The 18,417-nt window shown below is 43.6% G+C and overlaps 1 protein-coding gene across 1 annotated transcript; it reads right to left on the bottom strand.

Moving 5' to 3' along the window:
* Positions 1-68: 68 nt before the first annotated feature.
* Positions 69-18,370, bottom strand: LOC129865141 (SCY1-like protein 2). Its single transcript, XM_055937650.1, has 18 exons — positions 18,219-18,370; positions 15,961-16,162; positions 15,588-15,745; positions 13,832-13,976; positions 12,722-12,871; positions 12,372-12,593; positions 11,935-12,051; positions 11,408-11,533; positions 10,989-11,165; positions 10,388-10,510; positions 9,625-9,738; positions 9,349-9,481; positions 8,718-9,040; positions 8,401-8,501; positions 4,172-4,244; positions 3,895-3,984; positions 3,496-3,615; positions 69-3,269 (listed from the first exon to the last, which is right to left on the bottom strand). The coding sequence occupies exons 2-18, from the start codon at positions 16,135-16,137 to the stop codon at positions 2,655-2,657; spliced, it is 2,964 nt and encodes a 987-aa protein (XP_055793625.1). The 5' UTR covers positions 16,138-16,162; positions 18,219-18,370; the 3' UTR covers positions 69-2,654.
* Positions 18,371-18,417: the final 47 nt, after the last annotated feature.

The following is an 18,417-nucleotide window of genomic DNA, read 5'->3' as shown; positions in this document are numbered from 1 at the left end:
AGACCATCTTATTCCAGAACTCAAAGTTACTCTTCAAATCTCAGACTCAAATACACTGACATCATAGATAATATTAGATTGTGTATTTTCATATATATATGTACAGATTTTCATTGAACCACCTCAGACAACACCACACAATACATAGTTCATAGAGGCCACACTACACATATGACAGCAGTAGTATACAAAGGATCAGAACTCTTGTAGAAGAATAGGCTTTTGTCCTCGCGTCCAAACGCACGAGTCACAACGACAGGAAACGCAATCCAGTTCTCGACCTCAAAAAGGCTTCCGTCGTCATAGTTACAATCACATGAACATTGCAGCTACCTTTCGTGAAAGATGGACATCAGAGAGGTCTTTGCCCAATCAGGACAGACCTCCATCACTTGTGTCCAATAGAAAGAGGTTTACAACCCAGAAGGACCACCTTTTTGTTATACACTAGCCCACAGGTGTCAAACTCATTTCACGGAGGGCCGAGTGTCTGCGGGTTTTCGCTCCTCCCTTGTACTTGATTGATGAATTAACATCACTAATTAGTTAGGAACTCCCCACACCTGGTTGTCTAGGGCTTTATTGAAAGGAAAAACCAAAAACCTGCAGACACTAGGCCCTCCGTGGAATGAGTTTGACACCCCTGCACTAGCCCATGACATTATCATTGTGCCAACTCAGTGACAGCTCACCTAGTCACGGTTTACAGTAGGCATACATTTATTTTTTTAAATCCAACAAAGACCTGTGAATATAAGTTAGCATGTGTTCAGTTAACAAAACCTACGTCCCCCAGTCTGCAAACAGCATTCAGTGAGGATTCACACAACGGGGTTGGTCTCAAAAGTCTACAATGGCGTCCTTTTCTCATCTCCGTCCTTCACCTGCACTAGTCTGCAACAGGTGGATAGGTGAGATGACACTCCTGTTCCATTTGGCCCATAGGGCTTTCACCTATCCTGGGAGTTCAGATCAGATGAAGGGAAGAAGATACGCAAAGGGGACGAGGAAAGGAGACTACTTTTGACTATTGAGATGCAGCCCCAGACTTAGTTCCACTGCCAAGGATTATTACTGCACACAGCACTCCTCTAAGACCTCTCATTCATCATCACAAGAGCACAACAATCCAAGGGCCCCTTTAAGAGCTCTCCCATTTTAAATAGATTTATTTATCAACAATTTAGGACAGGTCCCCTTTAATGAAAAAGTGCTCAACTCATATATATATATATATATATATATGAGTTTTTTTAAATAAAAACTGCATTTGATATGTCCAACGATTAACTTAAAATGCACGGACTGCTTGCTTTGTTGAAAGCAGCCTGGTTTGATGCATGGAATAAAACAATTACTAAATTCACCACATTTCAACAGGATCACAATCGTTTGTGGTGTCCCATCTTGGTCAGGTCAGTAACATGATGAAGGGAACACATTGATGAAGTCAGAGGGGGTATTACAAAACAGGAACATACCGGGCAAACTAACTAAATGAATTATGATTGTGCTGACATTTCAATATGCACACATTTGTGTATCCTACTTCACATTCATTCACAATTCCCAGTATATAATCGACCAATCACTCACTTACAGCAAACCATTCAGTACATATGCAGGTGAGTTACTTCAATTAAGAAGGTAGCCGTATGTAACGTCGCCCTCACAGCACACACAGGATTCTGTGTGGATAACAATCCCTAACCAGACTAATTGCCTAAAAACAATCAACCCCTCCCTTTTCAAACTGTTGGTTGATAAGGATTTCGTCTCAGAAAATATTTCTTTAGGTCAGATGTAGAAATTGCAGAAGTGCTAGTAACATTTCACCACATCTGCTAAACTGTGTACGCAACCAATAAACTTCGATTAGATTTTCACTTCCATCCCGTTTCATTTGGATTAATTTATACTGTAAGAATCTTGACACATCACTGTTGAATCCTTATTCATCATCTCATTCTAGGCAGAGAACAGAAAGCATAGGTACTAAAAATCCCCAAATGGACTGGGGTGTTACTGCGGAGATCGTTTCCATGGAGACTTGGCCTTTCCGCCCGTGCGGTTTAGCCGGCGATTCTACAGCTCTTCTGGATTGTCGTCCTCAAAGCAACAGGACCCCACTAAAAAGAACCACGCTGATATGATAAAGCAGGCTGCTGAGGTGGGCAGCATGAATAACATGTGTTAGAGCTGGGCTAAAAAGGAATGGACTGAGAAAGACTGGTCTCCATGCCACTGCTCATCCTAGCACATAGAACAGAGATTATGGAGAAGATATGCATTCTAGATTAAACCTTTCACCCCAAAGTGTCTCAGGAAAGAAACGATATGAAACCTCCACAAACATTACTGAGAGCAGAACCCAACGTAAGTGTGTTTTTCTCTCTCTAGTCAAGAAGATTTGGAATCCGCGTACAGATTGAAAAGCTGAGTCTTCAGTGTTCAGTCCGATGGGAGCATAGAAGAACCACACTGCAACCCAAACCACAGAAGATTAAAATACAAATAGCAACAAATATCAAGTGGATTCATCATCATTTTCACAGTCGGTCCAAAAAGTGGATTTTTCATTCTTCTTGTTTGCAGTTCAAAAGTCCAACTCCCCTTTCATCAGTCTATCGTCATTAAAGAGGGGAAAGTTGTTTTCAGCCAAATAGGTCTTTCAGGTCGTTGTTGACGGACGAACTGTGCCTGAGCCCACCACCCGCGTTCATTCCGGGAGCGGCCGTGGGCTGAGAGAAGTTCTGCGGGCTGAAGAAAGGGTTGGCCTGCATTCCGAACCCGCTGGTCACCCCTCCCATGGCTAATGGCGCGCCCTGCATCGGTGCAGTCTGACTGGGCTGGGCTGAACCAAACTGATTAAGCCAGGGGGTGGCGGTGGTCTCAGGGGTGGGCTTGGGAGGAGCCATTTGGTTGAGGCTGACTTTGGGCTTGTTGGATGTGAATAAGGAGTCCAAGGCAGACATGTCAGGGGTGTTGGTACTCCCTTGGTTGTGGGTCAAGGCACCAAAGTTAGGGGTGCTGGTGGTGGTGGCCATCCCTCCGTAGAGGCCGGGGCCGGGGGGCCGCATGCCCAGACCCCCTGTCTGGAAGCCCATGGTTGGGTTGTAGCCGTTGCTGACCAGAGAGCCCATGGGGGTGGTGGAGGGGTAGGCTGAGATGGTGCTGCCCTGGATGAGGCCTGGTCTGGGGGGAGAGGTGAGGGACAGGCTGCCCAGGGATGTCATATTGTTCAGCAGGCAGCTGCTCAGGTCCTTGGCCTGCCAAACACATCAGGTCAAATCAGCTTATCATCTCAATGAAATCTCAAATAGGTGGCAGGTTTGAAGTGGAAACTAAAGTAGATTACATCACTGTAAAACATCAAACTAATAAATGATACAGATATATTGTGATTGTTCTATATGAGGAGATCAAAACGTGTAACCATGGACGGCTACCAAGTAAGGAACTATACATTTTCACATGAGTATGTGTGTCTACTACCTGGGTAGAAGGAGTAGCTGGTTTGATACTCTGGGGGGCTAGTGCTGGCTGGTTTCTTAGTTTGGCTGCCTGTTCCTGCTCCTTGGCTAAACGCTGCTTCTCCTCCAGAGTCAAAGACATCTATAGAGAGAGAGGGAGAGAGATGAGGGACAGAGCGAGAGACAGGGGGGAAGGGAGAAAGAACAGAAAACGTTAATAATAACCCCTTATCCCTGAAATATACACTAGCAGCTATACAAGGTTAGGCTAGGTAAGATGGGTTTGGTAACATTCAATCACAAAAAGACAGTCTAACAGAACATGCACCACCCAAGCTAATTTAACAGGAACGTTAACAGACTTCCACTGCAATACGTTTGCTCCGGTCTGTGCCTACTGAATAAGATGCAGAGTACGTACTCTGTTGAGTTGGGGAGCTGATGCCGAGTTTCCGTTCGCTTTCCCATTAACCCCTGCACTCCCAGAACTCCCTCCAAAGACATCATCAATCTGGAAAAAGACAACGGTTTCAATAAGCCATAACACTAACCCATGGCAACATGCATTTTTATTATACATTTGGCCTTTTAAGTGTATGAAATCACACACATCAAGCCTTCATTAAATCAATCCTTCATGCATTTGCCTCATCTGGACAATCACCTCTCCCCTCTTTGTCAAGGAAATGACCTCTCACCTGGTTGCCAGGGCTGGGGGTGCGCGTCGTCTCTTCCGATTGGTTGGTCTGACTGGTATTAATATTCATACTCCTGAGGACAGACAGAATAGCTCAAACTATTTCATTCAGGGGAATTTGGCTCGCACAAACATAAAACATTACTCAACCCTCATCTTTCTAATGATATTCTGAACATTAACTTGCATCACATCTTTCCTGAGTCATTGTTGACTAATAAAAGGAGAAGTAGGAAGATAGTAAGTACAGAAAGAACAGAAGTCTAAAACATTATAGTGTGTAGAGCCCTGTGAGTGTGCATAGAGAATAAAATACAAATGTCTGACCATCTCTATGCACACTCACAGGGCTCTACACACTACCCCCATTGACACTCCAACACACATACACAAATCTGACTATCAATCCAGTATCCCTACTGGAACTGACCCTGTATACAGTAACCTTACCCCTATACATATCTACCTCTATCAATCCAGTATCCCTACTGGAACTGACCATGTATATAGTAACCTTACCCCTATACATATCTACCTCTATCAATCCAGTATCCCTACTGGAACTGACCCTGTATATAGTAACCTTACCCCTATACATATCTACCTCTATCAATCCAGTATCCCTACTGGAACTGACCCTGTATATAGTAACCTTACCCCTATACATATCTACCTCTATCAATCCAGTATCCCTACTGGAACTGACCCTGTATATAGTAACCTTACCCCTATACATATCTACCTCTTTCAATCCAGTATCCCTACTGGAACTGACCCTGTATATAGTAACCTTACCCCTATACATATCTACCTCTATCAATCCAGTATCCCTACTGGAACTGACCCTGTATATAGTAACCTTACCCCTATACATAACTACCTCTATCAATCCAGTATCCCTACTGGAACTGACCCTGTATATAGTAACCTTACCCCTATACATAACTACCTCTATCAATCCAGTATCCCTACTGGAACTGACCATGTATATAGTAACCTTACCCCTATACATAACTACCTCTATCAATCCAGTATCCCTACTGGAACTGACCCTGTATATAGTAACCTTACCCCTATACATATCTACCTCTATCAATCCAGTATCCCTACTGGAACTGACCCTGTATATAGTAACCTTACCCCTATACATATCTACCTCTATCAATCCAGTATCCCTACTGGAACTGACCCTGTATATAGTAACCTTACCCCTATACATATCTACCTCTATCAATCCAGTATCCCTACTGGAACTGACCCTGTATATAGTAACCTTACCCCTATACATATCTACCTCTATCAATCCAGTATCCCTACTGGAACTGACCCTGTATATAGTAACCTTACCCCTATACATAACTACCTCTATCAATCCAGTATCCCTACTGGAACTGACCCTGTATATAGTAACCTTACCCCTATACATATCTACCTCTATCAATCCAGTATCCCTACTGGAACTGACCCTGTATATAGTAACCTTACCCCTATACATATCTACCTCTATCAATCCAGTATCCCTACTGGAACTGACCATGTATATAGTAACCTTACCCCTATACATATCTACCTCTATCAATCCAGTATCCCTACTGGAACTGACCCTGTATATAGTAACCTTACCCCTATACATAACTACCTCTATCAATCCAGTATCCCTACTGGAACTGACCCTGTATATAGTAACCTTACCCCTATACATAACTACCTCTATCAATCCAGTATCCCTACTGGAACTGACCCTGTATATAGTAACCTTACCCCTATACATATCTACCTCTATCAATCCAGTATCCCTACTGGAACTGACCCTGTATACAGTAACCTTACCCCTATACATATCTACCTCTATCAATCCAGTATCCCTACTGGAACTGACCCTGTATATAGTAACCTTACCCCTATACATAACTACCTCTATCAATCCAGTATCCCTACTGGAACTGACCATGTATATAGTAACCTTACCCGTATACATAACTACCTCTTTCAATCCAGTATCCCTACTGGAACTGACCCTGTATATAGTAACCTTACCCCTATACATATCTACCTCTATCAATCCAGTATCCCTACTGGAACTGACCCTGTATATAGTAACCTTACCCCTATACATATCTACCTCTATCAATCCAGTATCCCTACTGGAACTGACCCTGTATATAGTAACCTTACCCCTATACATATCTACCTCTATCAATCCAGTATCCCTACTGGAACTGACCCTGTATATAGTAACCTTACCCCTATACATAACTACCTCTATCAATCCAGTATCCCTACTGGAACTGACCCTGTATATAGTAACCTTACCCCTATACATAACTACCTCTATCAATCCAGTATCCCTACTGGAACTGACCATGTATATAGTAACCTTACCCCTATACATAACTACCTCTATCAATCCAGTATCCCTACTGGAACTGACCCTGTATATAGTAACCTTACCCCTATACATATCTACCTCTATCAATCCAGTATCCCTACTGGAACTGACCCTGTATATAGTAACCTTACCCCTATACATATCTACCTCTATCAATCCAGTATCCCTACTGGAACTGACCATGTATATAGTAACCTTACCCCTATACATATCTACCTCTATCAATCCAGTATCCCTACTGGAACTGACCCTGTATATAGTAACCTTACCCCTATACATATCTACCTCTATCAATCCAGTATCCCTACTGGAACTGACCCTGTATATAGTAACCTTACCCCTATACATAACTACCTCTATCAATCCAGTATCCCTACTGGAACTGACCCTGTATATAGTAACCTTACCCCTATACATATCTACCTCTATCAATCCAGTATCCCTACTGGAACTGACCCTGTATATAGTAACCTTACCCCTATACATAACTACCTCTATCAATCCAGTATCCCTACTGGAACTGACCCTGTATATAGTAACCTTACCCCTATACATATCTACCTCTATCAATCCAGTATCCCTACTGGAACTGACCCTGTATATAGTAACCTTAGCCCTATACATATCTACCTCTATCAATCCAGTATCCCTACTGGAACTGACCCTGTATATAGTAACCTTACCCCTATACATATCTACCTCTATCAATCCAGTATCCCTACTGGAACTGACCCTGTATATAGTAACCTTACCCCTATACATAACTACCTCTATCAATCCAGTATCCCTACTGGAACTGACCATGTATATAGTAACCTTACCCCTATACATAACTACCTCTTTCAATCCAGTATCCCTACTGGAACTGACCCTGTATATAGTAACCTTACCCCTATACATATCTACCTCTATCAATCCAGTATCCCTACTGGAACTGACCCTGTATATAGTAACCTTACCCCTATACATATCTACCTCTATCAATCCAGTATCCCTACTGGAACTTACCCTGTATATAGTAACCTTACCCCTATACATATCTACCTCTATCAATCCAGTATCCCTACTGGAACTGACCATGTATATAGTAACCTTACCCCTATACATATCTACCTCTATCAATCCAGTATCCCTACTGGAACTGACCCTGTATATAGTAACCTTACCCCTATACATATCTACCTCTATCAATCCAGTATCCCTACTGGAACTGACCATGTATATAGTAACCTTACCCCTATACATATCTACCTCTATCAATCCAGTATCCCTACTGGAACTGACCATGTATATAGTAACCTTACCCCTATACATATCTACCTCTATCAATCCAGTATCCCTACTGGAACTGACCATGTATATAGTAACCTTACCCCTATACATAACTACCTCTTTCAATCCAGTATCCCTACTGGAACTGACCCTGTATATAGTAACCTTACCCCTATACATATCTACCTCTATCAATCCAGTATCCCTACTGGAACTGACCCTGTATATAGTAACCTTACCCCTATACATATCTACCTCTATCAATCCAGTATCCCTACTGGAACTGACCCTGTATATAGTAACCTTACCCCTATACATATCTACCTCTATCAATCCAGTATCCCTACTGGAACTGACCCTGTATATAGTACGCATACTTACTTTATCGTGTTGTTCTTATTTTTATATCTCAAGCGTTATTGTTCTACCTTGTTATTTTCAGTAAAACATTGTTATGGATTACTGCATTGTTGGGGTTCGAGCTGCAAGAAAGACATTTCACTGTACTGGTGCACCTGACATTACAACGGCAGAGGAAGACAGGAGGGAGAGAATGATCTGACTGATACCTCTGTTGTTCCTGCATGCTGTGTAGCTGCTCCAGTTTGGTCTTGTGTTCTGCCTCCATACGAGTCAGCATGTCTTTGATCACAGCCATGAAGGAGTTAAACTGAAACACACAGAGAGAGGGTGGGAATACAACCTCTGTGTGTGTGTGTGTGTGTGTGTGTGTGTGTGTGTGTGTGTGTGTGTGTGTGTGTGTGTGTGTGTGTGTGTGTGTGTGCTCTACCTACCTGGTTGAGGTTGAGGTTGTTGTCTATACTGAGAGAGACTAGGTGAGGCAGACTCTTGTGTGTGTGTGTGTGTGTGTGTGTGCTCTACCTACCTGGTTGAGGTTGAGGTTGTTGTCTATACTGAGCGAGACTAGGTGAGGCAGACTCTTGTGTGTGTGTGTGTGTGTGTGTGTGTGTGTGTGTGTGTGTGTGTGTGTATATCTACCTACCTGGTTGAGGTTGAGGTCTATACTTTGCGAGACTAGGTGAGGCAGACTCGTGTGTGTGTGTGTGTGTGTGTGTGTGTATCTACCTACCTGGTTGAGGTTGAGGTTGTTGTCTATACTGAGCGAGACTAGGTGAGGCAGACTCTTGGCAGCTAGGTGCTCTTTGGGGATGCCCAGTTTCTTATGGGAGAAGGTACACTTGTAGATCCCTATGGGAGGAAACAACCACTCCACAATAAATCAGAACCACAACAATCAACAGAAAAAGCAGCAATACTGTTAAAGCGATAGATCATGTTTTTAAGTGTTATTTCAATTTGTCATTTTATCATAGGTGAGTTGATTAATTTTATCCTAGGAGAATTGATTAATTTTATCCTAGGAGATTCTAAAATGAGATAGAACTCTTCAACAGTACTAATCATTTTTCTGTTGAGATTTTTTCTTAGTTTGCTTTTTTTCAAACAATCCCTAGGACTATCATCTAGATTCTTAGACGTTCTAGATGTTCCGTTACCTAGAACCCCCATGAGTACGGCTGGTTCTCTGGAGGGGATCTGTTGCAGGAAGGGAAGGATCTCGTCAATGACGTACCATTTGTCCAGGTACTCCAGAATCTTCCCCAGGCACACCAGGGAGTTCACCCTCACCTACACACACAGGTCAAACATACGCACACACAATCAGAATATTTCTGTCACCTGTCAAAAAACAACCATGTGCATTTGATCAACAGAGAGCGAAACCGACAGACAAAGAAAGAGAGAGAGTCAAATGAAAGCGAGAGACTGACTGCAAGTGAGGAGGTCTGTAGACAGGCAGACTTGATGCGGGGGATGAGTGCGTTCTTCATGGAGGGATACTCGATCAGGTTGGCGAAGGTAGGGATTATGTTCAAACACAGCTCCTGGGGGGGGCACACAAATATATGGCACAGCATTGCTGATGACTTAACGGCAGGGGTTTCCATAGAATCACATATAGCCTAGAACTCTCGAATGGACATTGGGATCATAGCAACAGCAAAATACTGTCTGTCTCGGTCAGGCGTATTATAGAAACTCTATGGAGGTTCCCATGTCCCAGGTTCCCATGTGAGCAGGGTCAGGTTTTTCTTATCCTCTCAATGGGTCAGGTTTTTCTTATCCTCTCAATGGTTAGTTTAGGACTAGGGACAGACAATGGGATTCTAGAGCTGTGGTTAGGGGCAACCTGTACCACAATCAGTGTTTAGAGGTTAACGTTGCAATTATCCTCCTACACTTTACTTCCTTCACTACATCACTCAATTGGATAGGTAAATAGAGATGTCTGTCTTTTACAATGTACAGTACCTGGCCAACAAATTACGCATTAAATCAAGGCAGTGTATTTTTAACGGGCAGAAAATGTATGGCAACGGACGACAGTACGCTAATTTACACTTACCTTAAATTACACTCAAACTAAACCTAACTTTAACCTCAATCCTAAACCTGATTTCATTAGTATTGCACTTCTCTTTCTGCCGGGGGAATAAACCCTTTGTAAAGTCATGATGTGCTTGTCCCTGGTACCTGTATCTGGATGGAGGGGGCCTCCAGGGCTCTGTAGACCATGGGCAGAACGCTGTTCTTAATGTCCTCCGGTGGAGTCTTGGTCAGCAGCAGGTCCATCTTTTGCAGGAAGATCAGCAGGATCTGAGAGACACAGAGGGTTAAACGCAGTTCATCCAGGCTGAATGATGGGAGAGTGACAGATAAAAAGAGAGAGATGGGTAACTACCAGTGAAATGAAACTAGGAAGAAAGTGAGCTCTTTTTTAAGCATTAGTGTCACACACACACACAGTCTTAGCAACTACGCTTAGCAAAGACCACTCACCATATTGCTTGCCTGAAGGCGTGGAAAGGAGAAGAGAGAGAAACAGTATGATCTATACAGCCCTGTCACCAGCTAAAGCATATAGCATCCTCTAGTCTGTTATCTAACCATGCCATCCCTGTAACACACATCAAGAAAACGTAGAAGGTAGGCCAGAAAATTGGGTATGGGGATACACTATATGTGTGTGTCCTTTGCGTCCTTTGCGTCCGTCCGTCCGTCCGTCCGTCCGTCCGTCCGTCCGTCCGTGTGTGTTTGTGTGTGTGTGTGTGTGTGTGTGTGCGTGTGCGTGTACCTGGACAGGCTCCTGCTGCTTGAACACAGGGCTGAGGTCCGGCAGGATGAGTCTGACGTACTCGTCCTTGGTACACTCCTCTGCGATCAGTAGCACGTTGGGCAGGACGAACGGCACCATGTCTGGGTTCACAAACTCTGAGGTGAGGGCTGGGAGGATACGATACACCACCACTCTCTGGGGTGGAGAGGAAGAGACAGGACGCAAAGGGGTTAGGAATAGTGGCTTTAATCAGAATCCTTTTTATTAAGTCACCTTTGAGCACATATTTGCAAAATGGCCAATCCCAATTTGACTGGATTATTGAAGACCGCGTTCCAAACTACCTGTCCACTGAGCATGAAGCATTCTACTGTAGGAATGTACAACTAGGACACTAAAATGACCTGTAGAGCAACACACACACAGTGAACACTAACCTTGGGTAGCTTGGGCAAGACCTTGGGCAGGTTTTTGTAGAACTGGGACTTCTGCAGGTTGTCCCTCTGGAAGAGGGAGTCAAAGTAGGCCAGCGTCACCGCCCCAACGTCATCAAAGAAGGGGATCTGAAGCACCCAGACACAGAGAAGGGATTGTTCAACTGAACTGGGTGGTATGTCATAAAGCAGGATCAATGACTTCATCTTGCTTAAATTCTCTGAAATAACTTGACGAAGACGATCTTGAAAACGGGCATTCAACCAACGACACACATTCAACCGACGACACACATTCAACCGACGACACACATTCAACCGACGACACACATTCAACCGACGACACACATTCAACCGACGACACACATTCAAGTTTAGTTTAATTAATGAATCAGAAAATCTAAAGGAAAATCTAAATCTATGTATCAGTTAACTGACTTGGTGAGCCTGTTTTAATATGTAAAGGTCTTGTGTATCCTGTTGTATTAGTGACATAAGGTCATAGTTGGTGACACGGGGGGTGATCTGACCTTGGTCATCTGGTCAGCATCAGGCCGGACGTTGGGCGTGACACTCAGCAGCATCTTGACGTGCTCCCTCACCTCCTCAGGAATCTTATTCAACATGGTGGGGCTCAGTCTGCTGAGCTATGGACAGACGGGGGGGGGGGGGGGGAGAGAGAGATCTACCAATTCAAAAAGTATGGAATCAATGAAGCATTACAAATATTGCAGTGCACTTTGGCATTAATATCGCTCTGTCCTTTTCTCCCCAAAATGCTAAATAAGACGTGATGCATTCTAACTAAGGTCTGCTGCCTGAATGAGGTCCTTGGGTGCTGTCGCTCCAGAGAACTCTAACTTTATGAAGAGGGCCAGCACTCACAACTTTGATGTATATTTTTTACTAGCAATCACGTGGACACGTTCTGGCCATCAAGCCTTCATCTCACTAACCGCCCCCTCACCTGGTCCAGCTGTCGGCTGAAGCTCTTGAAGATGTCGTGCTTGTTGACCTGGAACACGGGCTTGCCCTCGTTGAAGACGGCGTGCATCACCACGCCCAGCGAGTACATGTCTGAGGCGGCGTCGCAGCTCACCGACAGGATGTACTCGGGGGCCAGATACTCTGGGTTGGGCAGGCAGAGCGGCGGCAGGTTGGGCTCCCACTCCTTACAGGAATACTTGAGCTGGGGGAAGGAGGGAGGGAGGTGGAGATAGGTATGTAAGGATATATACAGATACACACAGAGGAAGAGATACATACAGGTGCACACAGGCCACACACACACACAGGCAGATGCGCTGAGCGTGTCACCTCGGCATCTGAGGGGTTGGTGGAGGAGATGCTGAAGTCAAAGCCCATGATCTTCCAGGCTCCGCTCTTGTTGAGGATGACGTTCTCCAGACACAGGTTCCCATGGACCATCTTCACCCCGCTGTGTAGGAATGACAAGCCCTCCGAGATCTGAGGGAGGGACATGTGAAGGAGGGAGAGAGAGAGGGAGGGAGAAGAGAGAGAGATGAGAGTAGTCACAGAGAGAGGATAACAAAATAGAAAGAGTGAAAAAGAGAAAGGAAAAGAAAGAGGCATGAAGCAGATAAAGATAGGAGAGGTAAGACAGTGAACAGAGAAACAGAAAGACAATCTGTGATATTAACTAAAGACTTGGGGATCAGTAAAGTACAGTCTGATTACTTCATCTCATCTCACGTGTCCCAGGCATTTTAGAAGACGTACAACAAAAAAACATTCACGCCATAACACACAAATTCAAGCTGTACTTGACAGAGGGTTTTTTTTCCAACCCAGAACAATTATGTAGCATTGACATTTCACAGAATTCCTCCTTAAAGGGGCAATCTGCAGTTCAAACAATAAAGAGCAACTCTGCCAATGTTTTGGTAAAAAGCCGAAGGGTGGGGCTGGAAAATGTTTACCACTCCCAAATTCCTAGACAGAGCTATGGATGCAAGAACTGACCATCCATTACATCAACATTATAGTTTTAACCATGTTTTAAGGCTAGTGTTCATTTACAATAAGACACAAATTAGTAAAACAAGCTTTGGGTTCTGATGGGGTACGACAGTTGAACTTAGCTAATGAGGCATTTATAAGTTATATTCTTCAAGAATCAATGTGTACATATAATTGATTTAAAAGTAAAAATTGTATGTAGCAATCGCAGATTGCACCTTTAAATAGCTGTGTGACTTGGCAGGGGAGTGCAATCAAATCAATTATCCCCAAAAATATGCCTGGGACAATTTAATAAGCCGAAAGAGAGGTGTGGTTAGTTCAATTGGGTTTGAAACATACATCTGCCAAGCAATATACATAGCAACAAGATGTGAGTGTGTGTGTGTTCATTTCAGACTACGTGTGTGTATGTGCACAATTGCATGTGTGTGTATTGGGTCTCACCTGCAACAGGCCATACTTGGTCTCCACGTCGTACAGCTTGTAGTCCTTGATGTCTGTGGGCACGGGGCTGGGCAGGTTGTCCCACTGACCCAGCACATTGGACAGACTGGCAAACACTGGCTCTGTACAGAACGCCAGGCAGTCCCTGAAGGAGGGAGGGAGAGAGGAAACAGTGTCAATTATTACAAACAACGGTGAAGAAAGAAGGAGTGTGTTAAAAATGACAGAGAAAAGAGAAGAGGAACAGTAAGATAAAGAACAAAAGAAACGGGGCATGATAGTGAACTAGAGGAAGGATTGAGTAATAAAAAGGTAGAGAAAGAGGTAGTGTGTGTGTGAATGAGAGAGCGCGAGAGAGAGCACGAGAGAGAGCGAGAGAGAAGGAAAGAAATGTAGTGTGTGAGAGAGAGAGAGAGAGAGCGGTAGTGTGAGAGCGAGTGTGAGAGATACCAATTAGGATCTGGCTAAAAATACATGAATCAGTTATAGAACCCATTGCCCTTTATGGTTGTGAGGTCTGGGGTCCGCTCACAAACCAAGAATTCACAAAATGGGACAAACACTAAATTTAGACTCTGTGTACAACGTAAAACACAAAATAATGCATGCAGAGCAGAATTAGGCCAATTCCCTCTACTTATCAAAATCCAGAAAAGAGCCGTTCAATTCTACAACCACCTAAAAGGAAGAGATTACCAAACCTTCCATAACAAAGCCATCATCTACAGAGAGATGCACATGGAGAAGAGTCCCCTAAGGAAGCTGGTCCTGGGGCTCAGTTCACAAATACAAACAGACCCCATAGAGTCCCAGGACAGCAACACAATTAGACCCAACCAAATCATGAGAAACCGAAAAGAGAATTACTTGAACAGAGCAAACTAGAATGCTATTTGTCCCTAAACAGAGAGTACACAGTGGCAGAATACCACAAACTTAAGGAAAGCTTTGACTATGTACAGACTCAGTGAGCATTCCAATAAAGCCCTTTGAATTGAAATAGAGCGAGAGTAGGACAGAGAGAGACTGAGTGAGTACCGCTTGTTCCACTTTCTCTGGCAGGTGTATGTATTATTCAGTGCCAAGTCTATAGAGCTAGGCCCAAAACTTTTCATCATATCTTGCTGCATGTGTGTATGCGTCCTCTGTCGTGTGTATTTATCAATTTTTTGCATGGGTGTGTATGCATGACGTGTGTGTGTGTGTTACACGTGTGTGTCTGTGTGTAAAGGCTCCTAGCAAAACTCGGCTAGGCGAAGTGAACATCTGTGCTCACATACTCCCTTAAAATACCCTCACTTGAAAAACTAGAAAAAAGTGGCAATATTACTGTTTGTCCCTCTTGAGACACCGTAGCAGCTAGTACACATACTTAAAATAGTCTGAATTAATCTAAGATAACTCAAGAGGTCTTTAATTATAATTTTGACATTTTTGCAGACGTCTTAGTCTCGCAATTTTACATCTAACCAAGTTGTTTGGAGGAGTATTTCTCAAGTGAAAGAATTTGCATGAAAACGATTAGTCTGTCGTTGAATGACTACAAACACATCATTGAAGAATCCCTACTGTTGACCAATCACAGACGAAGGGGCGTAAACTTCAAACTAGGAGAAGCCTCAAGAAAAGAATGGTGTGCTCGATCAGCCCCAAAAAATCCAGCAGAACACCAAAACAAACAAAAATATCACAAAATGTAGTCAGAATACACGCGCAAACTGTTTGAACTGGGAAGCAGACGGTACGCTTAACCCACCTCGACTCTTCCAGTGGATGCTGGACAGTGAGCAGACGAGGGTGACGCAGTCTGGTGAGCTGCTGCACACCTCTCTTCAGAGACTCAATGATCTGGTCCTTGTCAAACTTCTGATACTTATCCACCATCTTCTTATCAAACACAAACACAGCCACCTCCTGGAAGAAGAAACAATAAGACAGGAATTACCATCTGCATCAGGACAATCACTGACAGTTTGTGTCAGTTGGAGATGGTAAAATGAGTCCCATCTATCCTTTGAACAAATTGTGGAAAATAAATGTGTAAGTTCTCAGGCTGCCCAAGGACTGGGTTGGGAGACATTGTTCTAGTTAAGTATAGAACTGTCCATGAAGCCCCCAGGCAGCCTCACCTGTTTGGTTGACTTCTTGGTTCCGTTGTAGATCCTCCAGCACATGCCGGGCCCGCCGCTGGCGATGTGGCGGCCCACTTCAAATTCACGCGTCACCGGGTTTCCCATGACGGCGCTGGTCATGTCGGCCGTCACCTTAGTGACAGTGCTCTTGAGCTTGTTCAGCATGGACTCCATGGTGACTCAGCCTGACCTTTGACCCCTGGGGGGGAAGAGACAAAGAGGTCAGAGGGTACAACTATACAGTATTCTAAAAAAAGGCTGAACACACACACCCCTTTCGTATGGAGAAAAAAAACTTAGTCTATTAGCAGCACACATTGACAGCTTACCACTGAGAGCAAAATCACAAAATGTTGCACATTAAAGTGTCCCGTGATAGCTGTAGACAGAGCTATCAATGTCTCTGACGTGTACCACACACACACAGTACTACAGAGTACACACAGTGGGCAAGTGTGATTACACAAACACAAATCTCCTAAATCAATGACTTAGAAGTGAGAGAGACAGATCCGAACAGGAGTCAATATCTCTGTATTATTCGTATGCATTGTCTGCACTCGCGTCTGACAAATTCCGACAAGCGCTGTCCAAACCCTGACACGACAACAATAGAATCAGAGTGAATTAACACATTCAGATATAATATCCTATTAGCATATCAAGCAGTGGTGTGCGTCTCAAATGGCACCCTATTCCCCATTTAGTGCACTAGGCCATGGACAAAAGTAGTACACTATATAGGGAATAGGGTGCCATTTGGGACACATACTGGAGATGTGGGTTTGCACGCCAAACAAACTAGTGGGGAAGCCATTGACCCCATGTTTAATTATAAACCTTATTGAGTCACTGTCTGAAGCCTCTATCTGTCCTGCCAGTCTCTTGCAGGCAGGGTATAATGTCATTGCTCTCCTCAACACCTGGGCTTGGTGCTGATGTTGTTGCCAACAGCCATAATTGAGTCAGTGGACAGAGCTGGACGTGGACAGAGCCAAGGGCTTTAATCTTGAGCAGGGAGAAAACCAACCAGCCCATAAAACTCATTACTTAATCAGCCTCTTTCCCACTGTGTGTGACTAACTTTCTCTCTCTCATTACTGCCTAATCCATCATGTCCCAAACACTGTGGAACACGCACTAGAAAAAAGCAATGATTCACACATCGGTCACCATAACAATGAACTGAAAATTCTGTCCCAAACTAAATGTGTGGACTAGGGCTACGCCACTGCTTATAACTAACTAGAAGTTAAATATAACTACAAGAAATGTAAGATGTATGAAATAAATGATATCCAGGTCAGGGCTCCTGCTATGCATTTTGTTTTCTAACTTGCTATCTAAATGGCTAGATGTCAAGATCAAGCTTCTTGGTTACAGCAGAGACATCCTGAATCAAGATTGATGTTGCCTAAAAAGTATCAAAGTCTACATCTGTCTGCTGTGAAAAGATTTACACAATATTATTCCTGAATGCAGTTGTGTCATTTCAATAAAGAGTATTTCAATTTCCAGAATCTCAGCTTACTGTGCTATTGAGATCCTCACATTGATGACAGATATTGAAATAGAGCTGAATGAATGTATGACTTAGACCAAAATATGTCTGCCAGCTTGGAGACCTAACTACTGTATATCCTAAGCGAAATGCAATGTTGGAATGATATATCCAAAGTACCTCTCTCTCTCTGGATATTGTATAAGTTAGGCTACATTTAACACTTCACTATGGACCTTATGATCATAAAATTGTTATAAATTTAGCTACTTGTTAAAATTGGTTGCAATTATTTCCAACTGGAAATGTGAACGTGCCAATCACAGCGACTTTCCCCTCGTCACCTCACCGTCTCTGTAGCTAACTAAGTAGCCAGATCACGTGACTCTGGTAGGGTAGCTGAACAAACACAATCAGCTAGGTAACGTTAGCTGGCTTCTAGGATAGGCTATCCATACCAGTGAGTCTGCCGACGGCCAGTTCAGCAATTGTGGAAGGAACGCGGTTGTGCTACGATTATCTTCCAGCTAGCTAACGTGTTGGCGAAACCAATACCTGTCCTGTTTGTTTAACCGGTTTATGTTAATGTGGCTACCCAATTAGCTAGCCGCATAACCTGACATGGATAGATGGCTAGTTAGCTATCGCATAGCAGTAGACTAGGTAGGAAGCTAATTGGAGAGACGTCACTTTTGACGTTTGTTGAAATGCAGTGTTGCGTTTCTGGGACTGAATCTAACTGTATCATGCTTACCTGTGTCACGAAGGGAATGTCAGTGGTTTTACGATTCCAAGTACTGTTTAAATTGAAAAACAGCTTTCAGTGATGGCTGTGGTACACAGCCTCCATCTCTTCCAGTCCAAATTTCTGGTTGACGACTTTGCTACACTAGCTTGCTACTTACTGTAAACGTCACTTCCGGCTACTCTATCAGATAAGTGCCCTTTCTGTT

Source organism: Salvelinus fontinalis, chromosome 11 (genome assembly GCF_029448725.1).
Source record: "Salvelinus fontinalis isolate EN_2023a chromosome 11, ASM2944872v1, whole genome shotgun sequence".
Classification (NCBI taxonomy): domain Eukaryota; kingdom Metazoa; phylum Chordata; class Actinopteri; order Salmoniformes; family Salmonidae; genus Salvelinus; species Salvelinus fontinalis.
Note: the sequence above shows the minus strand (reverse complement) of the source record. Positions and strands in the feature narration are given on the sequence as shown.